Source organism: Triplophysa rosa, linkage group LG13 (genome assembly GCF_024868665.1).
Source record: "Triplophysa rosa linkage group LG13, Trosa_1v2, whole genome shotgun sequence".
Lineage (NCBI taxonomy): Eukaryota > Metazoa > Chordata > Actinopteri > Cypriniformes > Nemacheilidae > Triplophysa > Triplophysa rosa.
Genome location: NC_079902.1, coordinates 6987797 through 7005844, shown reverse-complemented (window position 1 = coordinate 7005844; position 18048 = coordinate 6987797). Strand labels below are relative to the sequence as shown.

Sequence of the window (18048 nt, the reverse complement as noted above, 5' to 3'; positions counted from 1 at the left end):
TACTATCTTTATATTATTGATTTGATATCACATGTACCTTTTGTATTCTCTCAATTCAACTTCGCTCGACACGCAGTTAAACGTCTATCCAATTTTACTTGCGTCAGACTGAAAGGTAGCACATGCTACTAATCTTTCCATCCTTCTGATTTGTGTTACCTTAGCAGAGACAACTCAAGCAGACTGCCCAATGCCTCATGGTAGCGGTTACAAGTTAACGATCGCCATAAATCATACTTTTCACACCCTTACTTGCCACGCTTAAAATCTGAAGCATGTCTATAAAAAGTGTAGCGAACTTGCAACCTGTTTGTTTGCGCAAACCAACTTGTCTGAACATTACAACACTAGCCCGGCCAATGGCGTACGTTTGGGGCTGGGCTACCTGTTTGTCTGACCAATAGCAGATGGAGGGAGTGTTTGGAGACAATCGTTACTTTTACAACTCGGCTTGGTGCACATAAAACTCACACACTTCACCTTTAAAAAAGGTTCGCTTAAAGGGAAAGTTCACCCAAAAATGATAGTTCTGTCATCATTTACTCACCCTCTTTTCATTTCAAACCTGCATGACTTTCTTCTGAAGAACACAAACGAAGAAATTTCGGAGAATGTCGGTAACCAAAAAAGTTGTTCAGTGACAGAATTGTCTTTTTTGGGTAAACTATCCCTTTAATGTGGCTCTGAAGTTCAGCTTTATAATGTGGTATAAAGGCAGCTCAGTCTGACATTTAGGACGCTGGTGTTTGAAGCCGTCCTCTGAATTGAGTACAGATAAACTTCAGAGGGCAGGTGTACAGCAACAAAAGTCAAGAGATCACGGCTCAGACGTCTAATAGATCGGTTGTGGTCTAGACCTGGAGAGCTCAACCCAATTCCTCTTCAAACAGAATATCATCCTTTCAGCTCAGCGGGGACAGAGGAATCATAAAATCTTTAAAAGTGAGAGAGGGGACATCGGACCAGCCATAGCATGAGCTCAATATGGCTTTTTGTTCTGTTACACTGCTACTTGTCGAAAAAATAGATGTTACTGCACTATGCTGAAAAAAACACATCTGCTCTAATATTCAAAGGTTAAGTGTGTTGTTGAACACAACGACTCAAAACAACTAGAGGAGTGGCACAGAGCGACTTTCATGTAATGGTTACTGTACCCTTAAAGATATTTATGTACTTGTACTCATATTGAATTGCACAGGGAGATGACTGAGAGGGACCTTGTGCTGGGTGAAGCTTCTAAAACCGGGGTTTATTTTTACCTGGAGGAGGGGGTGACGTGGTCGTGTTTGGGTGAGAGTGAAGAAGGGCCGTCCTCGCCATCTCGCGGGAGCTCCTCGCAGGCTTCCAGCTTCTCTTCCTCCAGGAGCTCGGTGATCTGCAGAGGAGACGTTATCAGAGCACGGGTCAGTTGCTGTCACCTTAGCAGTGGGTAATTCCTCATCAGTATTGCGTTGCACGCCCATCTTACACCCGCCCCTGTGTGATACATGCATTATGCAACGCTCCACACCTATGCAGATTATCCGCAGGGGATTTAACCTAATTTACACGCCGGCATTTGAAATCAAACATTTCGCCTGGGTGTCATTGTTGACTCATGACATCACACGTACATTACTGATAACTGGATGTTGTGTAATGTTGCCATGTCATTATGATATAACAAGTTATGAAATAGATAAAATTATTACTTTAAATAATTCAAAAGAGTCATATGGCGCGAATACGTGTTTTTCTGTATCTTTGGTGTGTTATAAGTTGCCCATGCATGTATTAGACACACAAAATTGCACAAATTAAAGTGTCAGAAAACAAAAGATGCGTTCTATCTCAAAGCGAATGCTCACCCAGACCTGCCTGAAACGCCTCGTGTAACCACACCCCCACAAATCTACATCAGTTCGTGGTATGACTTGACTAAGACCGCCCAAATGTATACGCAAGTAAGGTGGGCGTACCTGTCAGTACAATTGAAGAGGAACCTGATGTTCCAAATATGGTAAGAGGCGTTACATTTCCGTCACACGCTTGCAGTATTCGACCAATCACTACGCACTGGTTAACTGGCCAATCGTAGCACACCTCGCTTTTCAGAGCGATGAGCTTTGCAAAAATCTGCTCGTTTCAGAGAGGCGGGGCAAAGAGGAGATACAAACATCCACGGTATGTGGAAAATACAGCGTTTTTGAACCTTAAATCGTGTATACACATTGCATCTAAAAAAAACGATAATATTCGTTTTAGCCGTGTCATATGATCCCTTTAAGTGTTCATTTGTTTCTATTACTATATTAATCTATTTAATGTCATACATCTTACTAGAATTGTTTGTACTTTTGCATGATAACATATGTAAATGTGATACCAGAATTACAGCAGTCACTGCACCTGACAATGTCTAATAAAGTCATATGACCACTTCCTTTCATCTATTGTTATAAGTGCTTGTATGTATTACTAGCTGTGGTTTTGAATCCATCATTAATAAAACCTTGGGTTACACAATGCAAGTGCCTAAAGCATAAATCTAGGTTTTGATGCAATAGTCAGTAAATTTCACGTGGTGGGAACCACGGTATGCACTGCTCCCGGCTACACGGCCATGTGTAAATCTCTCTTACAGTATGTGATACCACACAAACTTTGGCACCAGCACGCTTCCAAATGTACTCTGCATCTGCTGCAGTATCGCAGCCATGTTACCATAGCAACCATGTCTCTTAATATCTGATTGGCCGAGCGCGGCTGCTGTTCAGTGTGCATGCAGATATGAGTCACATGCAGTGTGCAGAACGGAGGACTCGGAGGATGACCGTATTTTCACATTTTCTTATTTACCTGTTATACGCTGAAAACGGACATTAAAACTGATGTTTTATTCTTGGATGTTTTATTCTTATTCTTCACGTGCAATTAACATTATTTAATTACACAACTGTATTTTTCAAGGTAAATAACACGAATGACGTTATGAGGTTTGAAAGAGTCCTGTGCTATTTCTGTAGGGTGAATTGAGGAACATAAATCCGGCTGAGCATTGTCCATGTCCAGATTGTTTACTGCAGAGAGGATTTTAGTTAACAATAGAGGATGTGGCCACAGAGTAGAAGGAAGAAAAAAAGAAAGAAAAACGGAGGAAGTTATTTTACGTTATATACCACGCAAGTCCCTACGGTTCTTGATAACAACCCTATCAAAGCAAGCAAAAGGTGCTGTGTGGACAAAAGGCCATTGAGATTGTATTATCCAGAATTGGGCTGAAAGATGGAAGTGGGCTAGGGGCAGAACTAAAGGAATTTAAATCAAAAATCGTTTCTCGTTCATTGTGCATGATTGATCGGTCTCTAACTGTCCTCATTACTGACATCTGCTTTCAAAACATCAACGCATACAGTACAGACACTGGTAGAAAAACATCCTTACGGGTTCATCTGTGATGTTTTAATTCCTTCAAGAAGCTTAAGCATGCAGAAAACCTTTGTTTGGCCCCTGAGGTTTCCTAATGTCTGTCTCCCGATAATACAGAAACATCTGCATGCAAACACCAAGTGCAGTTGACTGAGGCTATAATTAAAGACGCTCCTCGTTAATGAGTTAAAAAAATGCTGTCAAGCGTGCAGCGTGCATGCCAACCGAATAGGAAAAACAACCCACGCATGTGCAGAACACATCCTGCGTTCTCTGGGGATCAAAAAAATTATCATTCAGCAACTGTGTGTGTGGAAAGACCTGCAGCCGTCCCAGGGTGACCCATTTTATTTTGTTGTGGTGTAGGAGTTTAACGGTTCTCAGTAAATAATTGAACCGCACGGTTCTCCACCAACGGTTCGGCACACGGTCCAACGCGCTTGGACCGCGGCTCATCTTAAATCTGACGACGCATTTATAATATGGTTCGTTAAAAATTATAATGCATAAAACAGACTGACAAAGTTCAGCTAATGTATGTTTGTCGATAGATACACATTTAATACCTACAACAAATCAAATAACATAGACAAATTTCAATAGGATTGAAGTATGCTGTAATATGACCAGTCATTTATGCTTTCATCACCCGGGTGTTGAGAGCGCGCGAGTGCAGGTGAGACCTGAACAGCACATGTTGCTGTTTAAACTACACTCATTCAAGCCTTGCAAATTTAAACATTTAAGTGCAAGATGATGCAGAAGAAAACTCGCTTGCGCACTGTGAGAAGATCCGAAGCGCGCATAAGTAAAGTCTCAGACATGGCGCAAATATTGAGTTGTCTTTGAAGCGCTTAAACAGACAGATTCACACACGAAGTAGGTCAACATGCCCCTCTTGTCGAGTATCTTAACAAACACAGTAGGTTATGTCTTAAGTGAACGGACGAAAAACAACGCATGTGTACAGTATCAGTGTACTGGATAAGTTACATTCCTCTTAAAGCGACAGCAGCATATTCCTGCTGTCTGTTAAAAGTCAAGGAAATCACTCACTGCTTGTGACTCAATAGCTTCTGTAACTACAATTATGATTCATCTTTATTTAATTTGTACATATGCAATGTTATGTTTTATTTGATTACTTTAATCCATTTCTACCTTAAAAGGTATATTATACAGTATCTTATTTAATTTACTGCTTTGCTCTGTTGTTTTATTGGTGCTGTTACTTGTAGCTTGATTATTTGTTCTTATTTTTATTTGTCAGTAGTCCCTTTTCCCTGAACATAGCACAAATCGAACCGAACCGAAGCGAAACCGTGACCCTAAAACCGTGACACAGACCGAACCGTGAGTAATTTGAACCGTTACACCCCTAGTGTGGTGTGGTCATGGCAGGCCCGAACACTTTCTGGGCAGAAACAGGAATTTCAAGAACAAAAGGGTTTGGCTGGAAAAACATAACACATGGGCTGGGCAGCACCAGACATACAGTAAATCTTTGGTTATGATGAGGCATGTTTTCTTTAGATGGGAAGAACATCAGGTTTATGAACCAAAGGTTATATCACGGCTAATCAAGCAGTATGAGCAGGTATGATGAGCAGGTGAGGTGTTACACCTACATAACATGCCACTTTCTTTCCAGAGACAAACAAAACCCTATGCAAAAATAAATTAAACAAAACAAAATAGACACAGGCTAGGCAGTTGGTCACTTCAAGTTGTTTAGGTTTCAAACTAAACCTATAATGTTTTGAAATAAATCTGTCTTTGTCTCAAATGAGCTTTAACTCAAATTGAGTGAGACACGTGGTAAGAGCGTGTGAGAATCAACCTGAGCAGGAGACAAAACAGCCTGTGAATTATGTTCATATTTATTTCAGCTTATGTAAGTTCTGAAAGTGTCCAGTGTCTCCAACCCCACTTAAATTTAAAGAGTAACTATTACAATGTCCTTAAAATGTGTAATGTTGCTGTGTGTAAATAGAAAGCAGTCTGCCAAGTTGCGAAGCCAAAAGTGAACGAATAGCAAAGTTATTGGCTTGGGAAAAAAAGGAGTCAACTCTGAATCACGCGAACAAGTCGTCTGTCGTTCGAATTTCAATCCCGGGTCGGATTTGCGTCACTCCGTGTAATGTCCGCCAACGTTTCATTTGCAGCACTGCACGCAGTAGACCAATCACAGCAGACTAGACCATCTAACCAATCAGATCAGAGTAGGCTGACAGAAAGGAGGCGATTAGACGGATGAATCGCCGAACGAATCATTCGAGAGTCAGTCAAGAAGTAAGGTAATAATAACGGCATATTATTAGAAAACTAAAGTGTTTTAACACCGTGTATGTACATAAACTTGCTGTTGGACACTCCATAAACCAAAGTAGGACCTTAAAAACTACTCAATATTTACTCTTTAACCTGGGCTGCCAGTATAATTCTGCTTATAGTCTATTACAAAAACAAGCCATCTCTGGAGACCAGCGCAGGTGCCAGTCCAACTTACCTCACTCGGGTATGTAACACGGTCAGTATTTCCTTTGCACAAAAGGCGTGTTTCTTTTTTTGCCATTTTGACAGAAGGGAGCACAGGAGAAGTCACGTGGAAAGAATTTACGGCTTATTATCGTCCATTTCCTGTGTCCATTTTCCATAAAGTAAGAAACCTGGACTGTGGCCTGAATTTACGCAATCGTCCGTAAGCCCAAACTGTGCAGGAGGGAGAAGCGATACGTCCTTATAAGGGCATAAGAGTCACAAATTTAAGACTTAAAATGATCTGCGTTTCTCATGCCTTTGGCATTTGAGAATCTGTCTGCAAACACACTCAGTGAAGTGAGGAAACGCCTTTGGATGCTTCACAGTGCATTACATAACACTGCTTCTCTTTTCTCTGCTCCACATCTGCGAGTGTACAGGCCTGGAAGCGAGGTGGCCTTTGCGAAATTTAAATGCTTTAAACAAACATCAAAGTGTAAGCGCATAATCGTCTTTCAAACCTTTGCGCACATTTGTGAGGTTTGGGCGGCCGTCGCACAAGGCACAAAAAGTTAATACCTTCTTACGCTAATCCCATTCATCTATTATACAAATACACAATTTCCCCCAAAACGCTAGTGTAAACTGTGTTAACAACAATCAGGGGTGTGGCGACTGACATTTCAAGCTGATAGTAATCTAACCCCGAGATTGCATTTACTGTACATTTAGAAAGGAAGAACACTTGTAGCACTAAAAACACGTGTGCACAAACACTGTTTTCGCTTGACTGCCGCCGCTCATATTACATCAAGTGTACTTACATTTATCTGTCTGTACGGTGATTCAGCCAAATTACTATAATTCCACCTGAATGCGGTCATGCTACAAATTACACCTAATTTATTTTCAAAACAAGCGTAAACAAATGAATGCTCCATTTGAATTCAACAAGTCAAGTTTCAGCTTTCGAGTGTTGAGAAAGCACTCCATCATTCATTACTATTCATCCATCATTCATTACTATTGATTGTGTGCTATTGACCCTGTATGTATTCATACATGCGGCAGTTTAAAGTATCGGCGCTTCGGAGATCACATTTTTCAGCAGTCGATTGACTGGTGCATCCCTGGCAACAATTATTAAAAGCATCACAGAACCCTTGTGGAATACAAATAAGCATAACTACATTAGAGGACAGCTGCAACACGCTAAAGATATCAAGTTCACCTGGTCATTAATGGAGCTGTAGTCATTGGTGTTGGAGATGTCGTCCTCCTCTGCATCGAAGAACTCCTCCTGGTTCTCCAGCAGTTCTGCCAGGATGCGGCTGACAGACTCCTGTTCTTTCAGATCTTCAACATCTGTGTCTAAACTGCAAGAACAAGTTTATTAAAGCGGCCGTCACTCGGAAAGTTTCTGCATGTCTCATGATAATCTTGAGTACTTACAGAATAGTATCGTACCCTTCAAATATCCGTAGAGTCTTTAGTTTGATCACATTTATAAAAGACAGATACAGCTGTACGATTATACCCGAAAAAATACGACGCGTGCGGGGGAGTGGTGGATGGAATTGCCAACAAAACACAGACATGACTCGGTTCACTTACTGCGTGCGGTTCATGTCCAGCATCTTTTAGCGCTGGGACCGCTCCATCTATCAGTTTCAAACGATCTCCAAATCCAGCATAATATCCACCGTTTATATAACATTCATCACCCAAATGCCGTGAACAAACAAACACATCTCAGCTTCACAGCGCAGCCGATCTTGATGGTAAGCTCGTTGGTTGACGCGTGGGCGGGCTATTTCTTTCGCCTTGCCGTGGGCGTGCTTTTCCGGGCGAATTCCCCAATAAGGGACTAAGAACAGTTGTTACGTAACGGTTTTTCTTGTTCGAAAAAAAACTTTCCGAAACCTATACGAACCTTGTATCGAAATACTAAAATACTACGTCATACGTCCAATTCGTTTTTTGACAAGTTGACCACGTCAAGCATGAGAAGACGGCACGTTTAACATTGTAATAAAGTCAGAATGCATGACACACCGTTGCATGGCCCCTTTAAACTGTACTGTCATGACTAAACCTGAACACAATCTGCCCGCACAAAGAAAGCACCGCAATTTCCACTTGAAACATCCGCCATGTGCAAAAATCCCCCGCCTTGCATGTTTATTTATTAATAGTTCGGCTGATTTAATAATGCTTTTAGGTAACAATAAAAGAACAGCACTATCTGTTTTGTTTAACATTCAATTAGATTTTCACCCCACAACTGATGCGGAAAATGTAGAATAACAAGCTGTAAGGAAACTATCAAACATCAACCTTCTTACAGGTACAAAATAATAACTGTTTATTCTTTTAATCTAAATAATAAACTTGTATAACTACACAACTGTTTATTGTTGTTACTCATTCTTACTGGAAAATGTCTGGGCCGAAGACGGCGGCGAGAGCTCCGACGCTCCAGCTCTCCTCCTGAAGAGATGCCACACCGGACAGAAATCGGCACAGGAAGCGGAGTAAGCTGTAGTTGACCTGCGGCAGCTGCTGAAGGAAGTACTTCATGTTTCTTCCCAGCTCCTCCTCACTGCTGTAGTCTAAAAGAGGGCAAAGGATTCGCCGGTCAGACTGAGGAGAACGTTCAGAAGGACACCCATTTATCATGTTGATGCAAAAGGTGGGAGGGCAGAGAACTGGATGATGCAAAGGTGCAAAAGCGGGCGTGCCGCTGATGATGCAATTACTTTACTGCCAGCAAAAGTTTGTGTATCTACTGTACAGTACGGCCACATTCGAGCGGAAATGTTTGACATGAAAGTCACAGTATGTTTATGTCAACTGTGGACGACTGGTTTACTCACCCTGATAGAGCTGCAGTATTTGTGCCTGCAAGCTGGCAGGGATGATGGGCTCCGGGAGCTCTTGCAGAAAGAGGCGTAGCAGACTGACGGCGGACGCCAGGTCAGCCTCCTTCTCCAGATTCACTTCCACGCCGCTGTCATAGCGTTGCCTGAGCCATTCCACGCGTTCTGCGTTGCCGTTCACTAGAAACAGACCCTCCAGGTGCAGGCCTCCTGCAAAACACAAACACGCCTCATTATAGTCATTTGTAATGACGTATAATCATTTTGCATAACATATTCTGAACTAGCGGCCAATCACAGCACAGAGCAGCTGACATTCATGTGCGGCCTCCGAGCTAATAAAACCATTTTTATAAAATAAAACGTCATCTGCGTTTACATTCTTCACTCTAAAATGTTTAAATGAATACAAATCATATATATTTTTATGATAAAGCTTCATGATTTTTATTTGAATAGAAATATTTGAAAAACAAACATTCGTCCCACTGCTAGTTTGATCTACAAACTTTTACGTCCTTTTACAAAATTCTGGTCCGTCTCGGTTCCCACCCCTGGTGTTCTGTGTGTGTACATAAGACCTCTCCACTGCAGGAGGGGAATCCAGCACGCCTCTCGCTGTTATGTCTAAATGAGCCTCAGTACAAAAACATCCTTCTATTGTAAAGAGCAGGAGAAATGCCAGTGTGTTGAACACACAGAGCTGGTGTCAAGAGATGACAACAGCAGCTAAACACTTTCAAGGATTTAACAGTTCTGCAAACGTATTTTCATCATGTTCAATCTCTCCACTTTAAACACTGGGCTGTTGTCACAGCATCTCTTTGAGGGGCAAGCCAAAGAAATAAAACATTTTCACTGCCCACCTTACGTGCTTGTGAGAAGTTTAGCGATTTGCAAATAGCGGTAATTAAAACGAGAAAAAAGTGAAGTAGCTGGGTATTTCTGTATCTATATGTGGCAATAAATTAGTGGGTTAGAGACTATAATGACATAATGTCATTACAAAAGCTTCAGGCTGAATAAGGTTGCTCTTTCTCTTTAACTCTGGAACAGGATAACACTTTTGTAACCACGCACTATAAAAGGAAACATATCTTTGATCTCAGAATAAGGGAGGCCATACTTATCGTCCAATCTGGCCAAACAACATTTTTGGACTTATCAGATCAGGGTTTTTCCTGGCTCAAAATGAGGCTGAGGTGGTGCCATCCTGATCTTGTACACACACGTAGGTCTACCGTACCTTTAAGTGGCTTAACCAAAGTGACTGAGTTTGACATATTAAAATATCAAAAAGTTCTAATAAAATTAGATAAAAATGACAATTATTAAGTTATATAAAACATTACTTTTATTCAAACAAACAGAAATGTTTTTTTAATCAAATAAAGCTTTTTTTATCATTTCAACTAACTTTTCAGCCCACAATAGCCAACTGAATTAACCAGCCTTTCTAAATGAGCAAAGCTCATTCACATCTTGCATTCTCTGTGGTTCACTTTAAATGATTCATTCGCTAGTGACTGAAAAGTTCAATAGTTTAAATGAGTCATTCGTGTGCGAGTCGTTCTGAACTCGCTGTGTACAGTATACGCTGATTCAACGATCCAACTGCACAGCTAAAGACATTACAATGATGTACGTCATGTTAATTTAAGAAATTTCAAGAAATTAAACGTACTTGGATACAAAACAAACAGCCGTGAAACACAGGCTGGCTCTTGTTCTGCAACTCTTTTTAGCACCTCAGTGTGCTGACAACGAAACAGCGCCTCCACTGTGGCGTAATGTTGCAACTGCAGTTACAAATGACAGTCTGTTAAATGCACGCAGCATTTCTTGTGAAGACTCGCAACATAATTTTGGCGAGAGCCTGAGGCGGCACGACATTTGACGGAGGCGGCCGCCTCCAATTTCTCTATGCAGGAAAAACCCTGTCAGATGAAAAGCACATGCTCTGGAATCTGTGCCGCTTTAGGAAATATACAAAAGAGTTTTAAAGGCTTCACCTCTCTGAATAATAACATATACATTCACAGCTGACCAAGATGACATTGTATTTGTTTAAAACATTTTCATATCTAACTTCCTGTTAAACATCCTGAATGAAACGCATTCCTACTGCTGCTATAAACTACAGCTTTTTTTGTCTGAGCAGATTACAAGTTTATGAAAATTGGTATATTAATAAATAAAATGTTTCTCATGTTGTTAAAAACGTTTTGATCTGAAGGCGCAGGATTATCTACTGTTTTTTTGTCAGTTTCACAAACAAAAACATAACTTATTAACTTTTTCATTACTAATAAAATAAAACTGTTTTTTAAATGGAATCTCTAATACTGTTTAAAAAGCATCTTAATATATCAAGCTGGTTAATAACTGCCATGAGTACATATTTACAAATTCCAGGCAAAGGGTGGTCAGTTTTAAAGGTGCAGTGAACTGGCCGTTTTTATTGTTTTATACTATTGTCTGATGTCTACTTATGACGTTCAAGTGGTTTTTACATTCGAAAACATCAAAATCAATAAGTAATGGGCTATTTTCTACCCTGGTTTGGTGGCCAGCTGGAGAAACGCTCGGTTTTTAAGGGCGGGCCGCATAGAAGACTTGGAAGTAAACGCCCACTGCTATGATTGGATAGCAGCTTGCGTAGCTGACTTAGTTGGAGCCTTCTGTGAATTTGGTTAGACACGTAAAGTTACGTAACTTGATTTTACTCAAATTTACAGACTTATTTCCCGGATGTGATGGCAAGGCTTTGCGTATAGTTTGTATAGCCTATAGTTGTATAGTGTTTAGTGATATATGACCGTACATGTCAGCATTTAAGACTCGCGAACTGGACAGATCACCGCGATCGCGGGTCTCAAATGTTATAGTTTTCATGATAAATAAACAAACGGTAGACTCCCGGCCAAAATGACCCAGCACCAGAAATAATATGAAAACACTTCAAAACAGCCTCTATTATTCGCAAACGGTGGATAAAACCTTAAAAAATTATATATGAGCCCGCCAAATCACAGAGATGCCGATTACAATTATTACAAATGACTAGAGGTCCCCAGGTAATACTATCAGGGCATATCAAGCAATCTCTAACAAAGCAATAGTGACGCATAGTACAAATAAGTTTTACGCGCATAACCATTCCTATCGTCAAAAGCTCGGGTTAAAATCGTGGTCCTAGTTCACTGCACCTTTAAGATGATAAAATACAACATAGTGTTGATTTATTTCCCAGAGTTATGACTACTATTATACTAAAATAGAAAAATATAAGAAAGCTGAGTTTTCTTATTCCTTGAAAATCACAACGAATAAAAAGAATCCTAAATGTCATGTGACTTCCTTTGATATAGCTTTATTGTTTCCAAATTCGGTTTGGATAAAAGCATCTGCTAAATGCTTAAATGTAAATGTAATGTACATGTAATAAGTAAGTGAACCTAAACTTTGAAACCTTTATCGCCCACTTCACGCAGATGTCACTGACCGTGCTCTTCGATGTACTCCACGATGCTCCTGACCAGCAGAGGGACCTCATGCCCCGGCTGTCCGCTGTGCTGCACCTCCTCCAGGGGGATCCCGAACACTCTGGCAGTGCTGAGGGAGTCGTTGAGGGAAGTAGAGAGGCTCTTCCTCATCGCCTCCACAGCCTGGCTGCTTCAGTCCGTCTGCACACAGAGACGTCGAGAGCAAAGTCATGTCGGCCACCCGGCTCCACACCTCCCTACACGCTATGGGTGGGGTGGCGGCTCAAACGACAAACTCCAAACAAAACAACAAAACAAGCTGGGAATTGGAACAGGACCTCTCCCATCTTTGGAAGCTGTGGTTCTTATCACATGAGATGCGGTGATTACATAAGTCAAGTGACTGTCATGTGCACAGATCAGACAGCCATCAGATGCGGCACAATGATTCTGATGAGGATAGCAGACGGCCGTGGTCTAACCACAGATGCATATTTCAAAAAATGACAAGTGTTGTTCCGTACTGATTGTAACACAATACTGATATGGTCGCTATCAGCTGGTGCGCACAAGCTGTTAAAGTCGCGCAGAAAAAAAAAATCCATAGCTGGATCTGATAAGAGTGCAACATGACCATAAATTTATATGAAAGTATGAAGATAGCTGATGCCTTGATGACAACTAGCATCTGCTCTCAAGAAATCTTATCTCAGTTTGTTACCGCAATACAAAAAAGACTTCATAAAACGGCTTCTGTGACGCGCTGTCATATTTCACACCAGGACTCACCTTGTTGTACTTCAAACACCCAGAAGTTGACTTGATCTCCTGCTCCACTCACGGGTAGTAAATTAAATGATCTATGGCTGCTTCAGGTTATGGCAAAAGATGAGCCTGTAGTTCCTCATTGACAGACCGCAAATCCTATTCAGGACGTCAGTGGTTAAGCTGGGAATAATAAAGAACAACATCAGCAAAACATTTCAACAAGATCATATTTACAAACCACTTCATCTATTAGACATGTGAGGTCTAAAAAACGCATTTGGATCTGTCGATCAGCAACATAAATGTTCTGCTTTCTCTGCCGCATGTGGCATCACAAGCACAGCATTTAATACTTGATGGAATTTGAATCCAAAAATGGTTTCCAATCAAACTACTGAAGAACTTGACAATTCACTTTCATTTTCTCAGAAACGTGTTAACAACAGTGTTTAGAAAACAAGCAAAAAGGATTTCTAAAAATGAAACGAATGTAAGTAAAAGCCAAAAGGCATGTTCACACCAAGAACAAAAACAATTAAGATAATAATGACTATAAGAGCATCCACAGCGATGAATAACAACGTTATGATTAGGGATGCACCGATATCCGATGATTCTTTAACATTGGAAGCCGATAACCGATATATTGGCCGATATACAGTATCTAAATATTAATATAAAACTCCCTAAGACTGAAACAAAAGGCAAAAAGTGGACAACTGCTTTTATTTGAAAACATTCACCGAGGAAAACAAGGTGACCATTAGTTCTCTTTTCCCCCCTGAAAATCATGTACCAAGCCTACTATACTGTACACTAGTTAACGGTTCTTTAACCTTCAAACTTTTCTGGTATATTTAATAAACAAATTATAGATGTTCTTCCAGAAAAATGTTTTCAATAGCCACATGTCTAACAGGTCTCAAGACAGAAAGCATTCAGACAGCAGTCTGATTCAAACAATATGCAAAATCCTATAATTTACACATTCATAAATACTGTATCTACATACTGTACCTAGGGCTGTCACGATTATGAAATTTGACTGACGATTAATTGTCTAATAAATCATTGCGATTGTGTCGATTAATTGTCTGTTTTAGGGCTTTGACGATTATGGCGATTAATTGTCTGTTTTTGAGCTTTGACATTTAATTCTCATACATTTTTGATTCAGCGATTGAAACGACCATATTGTCGTGAATACAAGACTATGTTTTTTTCTTGGAAATACACCTAAAAAATTGGGTCATCATATATTTAAGGTTTAGGCTTTTACCTGTCAATAATACAACCACCAAATACTTGTAAATTAAGTAAATTGATCAGGTGTGAATTGAAGCCACCAATAAAATACTATCAGTCATAGAAAAGCTTCTAGTCTGTTTTTTTCTCACTTGCAAGACTACAATAAAATTTTACTTCTATGTTAATTAAATTTTGGTAGAATGGTTTTCACACTGAGATTTGCTTAAATAATATTAAATTGTACTGCAGGTAATTTGTATATGTTTTAAGTGATTGTGTTGTGGTGGTACATTTTACAAGTATTACCATGCTTTAGTAACAATATACTGTATACACTAAAATATGCAATATGCAGATGCACTACAGCTCCCCCTAGTGTCTTCTATAGAGAAGTGCGATAATTGCGATGATCCGAAACCATCGCGATGAGGTCAAACAATCGCGATGAGACGATTATTTAATAATCGTGACAGCCCTAACTGTACCTACATCAGCAATGTTTTGATAATAGCAGTAAGTGAATGATCACGACAGAAAGACAGTACAGTACTGTATTTTAAATGCGAGCAGCATGCAGATGAAGTAGTTTAACCAGAGGAAATTATTTAAGATTTATCGGCTTTAATATATCGTAATAAATTTTATTATCAAAAAATTACCATTTATCAGCCGATACCGATATGGCCGATAATTTATTGTGCATCCCTACTTTTGTTACATTTAAAATTTTACATAACTACATGAAGTTTGTAAAGGGAGTTTTACTATTTGACAGCAATAAAACAGCACATAGTAATAATGTCTAATAAAACCTTTAAAGAAAAAACCCAACAACTATTTAACAAGTACAAACCCGATTCCAAAAAAGTTGGGACACTGTACAAATTGTGAATAAAAACAGAATGCAATGATGTGGAAGTTTCAAATTTCAATATTTTATTCAGAATACAACATAGATGACATATCAAATGTTTAAACTAAGAGAATGTATCAATTTAAGGGAAAAATAAGTTGATTTTAAATTTCATGGCATCAACACATCTCAAAAAAGTTGGGACAAGGCCATGTTTACCACTGTGTGGCATCCCCTCTTCTTTTTATAACAGTCTGCAAACGTCTGGGGACTGAGGAGACAAGTTGCTCAAGTTTAGGAATAGGAATGTTGTCCCATTCTTGTCTAATACAGGCTTCTAGTTGCTCGACTGTCTTAGGTCTTCTTTGTCGCATCTTCCTCTTTATGATGCGCCAAATGTTTTCTATGGGTGAAAGATCTGGACTGCAGGCTGGCCATTTATCCAGTACCCGGATCCTTCTTCTACGCAGCCATGATGTTGTAATTGATGCAGTATGTGGTCTGGCATTGTCATGTTGGAAAATGCAAGGTCTTCCCTGAAAGAGACGACGTCTGGATGGGAGCATATGTTGTTCTAGAACTTGGATATACCTTTCAGCATTGATGGTGCCTTTCCAGATGTGTAAGCTGCCCATGCCACACGCACTCATGCAACCCCATACCATCAGAGATGCAGGCTTCTGAACTGAGCGCTGATAACAACTTGGGTTGTCCTTGTCCTCTTTAGTCCGGATGACATGGCGTCCCAGTTTTCCAAAAAGAACTTCAAATTTTGATTCGTCTGACCACAGAACAGTTTTCCACTTTGCCACAGTCCATTTTAAATGAGCCTTGGCCCAGAGAAAACGCCTGCGCTTCTGGATCATGTTTAGATATGGCTTCTTTTTTGACCTATAGAGTTTTAGCCGGCAACGGCGAATGGCACGGTGGATTGTGTTCACCGACAATGTTTTCTGGAAGTATTCCTGAGCCCATGTTGTGATTTCCATTACAGTAGCATTCCTGTATGTGATGCAGTGCCGTCTAAGGGCCCGAAGATCACGGGCATCCAGTATGGTTTTCCGGCCTTGACCCTTACGCACAGAGATTGTTCCAGATTCTCTGAATCTTTGGATGATATTATGCACTGTAGATGATGATAACTTCAAACTCTTTGCAATTTTTCTCTGAGAAACTCCTTTCTGATATTGCTCCACTATTTTTCGCCGCAGCATTGGGGGAATTGGTGATCCTCTGCCCATCTTGACTTCTGAGAGACACTGCCACTCTGAGAGGCTCTTTTTATACCCAATCATGTTGCCAATTGACCTAATAAGTTGCAAATTGGTCCTCCAGCTGTTCCTTATATGTACATTTAACTTTTCCGGCCTCTTATTGCTACCTGTCCCAACTTTTTTGGAATGTGTAGCTCTCATGAAATCCAAAATGAGCCAATATTTGGCATGACATTTCAAAATGTCTCACTTTCAACATTTGATATGTTATCTATATTCTATTGTGAATAAAATATAAGTTTATGAGATTCGTAAATTATTGCATTCCTTTTTTATTCACAATTTGTACAGTGTCCCAACTTTTTTGGAATCGGGTTTGTAGATACCAAGTGTTTTCCATACAGAAATTATCAAAGAAATCACTCGTTTTAATGGCCAGTAGTTGTATTTACAGTGATGGGCGACACAGAAAGCTTTCAAACCGCAATCTGCCATAAACAATGAGCTTTTGTCCTCATAATATACATTAATAAATAACTGCAGACTCTGTGCTGACTGATTATGGCTCACTGATAGAGCGAATGTGGATGGACACGGCAGGAGTACAGTACTGTGCTATAGCATTAGCCTATAGCTGACAAACTAACAACAGAGCTGTGAAATAAACTTATGGTGTGCTTGTGAAATATGAATCATGTGTGCGTGGGTTCATTATATACAAGACTGAAGGATCAGATTTTACGCAGTTTTACCGGAGGAACACCCCGCTGTCTGCATACTTTGTTGGAAAACAATGACAGATTGTACAATGTACACAATGGGAAATATATTCACAGTCCTCTGATTTATTACATTTGTGGACTTAAAGTGCAAATGGTTATATTGTGAATGCTTGGCATGGAGGATTTAGCAGTGTGAGCTTTCTGAGTGACATGCAGTATCGCAATAAAGGTATGTAACACCATTATGAATGTATGATCTGACTTGCACTCCTCGTGCAAATTATTATATTACTGCTGCTAGAGCATATATTTGATCAATCTGTGTTCAGATATCAATGCGAAACAGTATGTGATCTTTATTACAGTCATTGAACAAAAATACTGAGTAAATTAAAAAGTTGAGAAACAAAAATACGTAGGGCTCTTTTTGGTAGCACAAAATGTCAGAACACCGGCTATGTGACTGCTGGTGTCTTTGCTAGGGTTGTGTACCGAAACACGGTGCCAATATGGCTCCGGTACCTATGTATCCGGTATGTAACTGGACCGAATCAAAACGCAGATTTCGGTGCCTCATTTCGGTGCCACTTAAATGAATTTGCCCTCATTCACGTGAACGAAAGTTGGAAACCTCAGATAATACAAATCCAACACATCTCTTATACAATGGTTAAACGGATCGTGAATGATCTGTGATCCGCATGGATCGCGCGCGCCCCACGGATCGGAACATGCATAACCCGTGGATTCATCATAGTGAAAGAGTTTCAGCATTCATCACCGGGCGCATTCTTTAAAATAGGGATGCACCGAATGTTCGGCCACCGAATATATTCGGCCGAAAATAGCAAAAAACGCATGTTCGGTATTCGGCCGAATATGTGAAATGGCCGAATAATTTTACCGAACATGACTCGAGAAACGATCAACTAGCAACCAGCGCAGAGAGAGAGAGAGAGAGAGAGAGAGAGAGAGAGAGAGAGAGAG

The 18048-nt window shown here is 40.1% G+C and overlaps 1 protein-coding gene across 7 annotated transcripts in view; it reads right to left on the bottom strand.

The window, feature by feature from the left end:
- The window catches only part of fam13b (family with sequence similarity 13 member B), a 62145-nt gene that overhangs the window by 21322 nt on the left and 22775 nt on the right, over positions 1-18048 (bottom strand). For all 7 annotated transcript variants that reach the window (XM_057349268.1, XM_057349261.1, XM_057349264.1 and 4 more), the window contains exons 2-7: positions 13046-13204; positions 12277-12457; positions 8769-8981; positions 8327-8504; positions 7124-7268; positions 1263-1378 (exon numbers count right to left, since the gene is read on the bottom strand). In XM_057349268.1, coding sequence (XP_057205251.1) covers positions 1263-1378; positions 7124-7268; positions 8327-8504; positions 8769-8981; positions 12277-12427 — 803 coding nt within the window. In that variant the 5' untranslated portion in view covers positions 12428-12457; positions 13046-13204. The remainder of the gene's footprint in view (positions 1-1262; positions 1379-7123; positions 7269-8326; positions 8505-8768; positions 8982-12276; positions 12458-13045; positions 13205-18048) is intronic.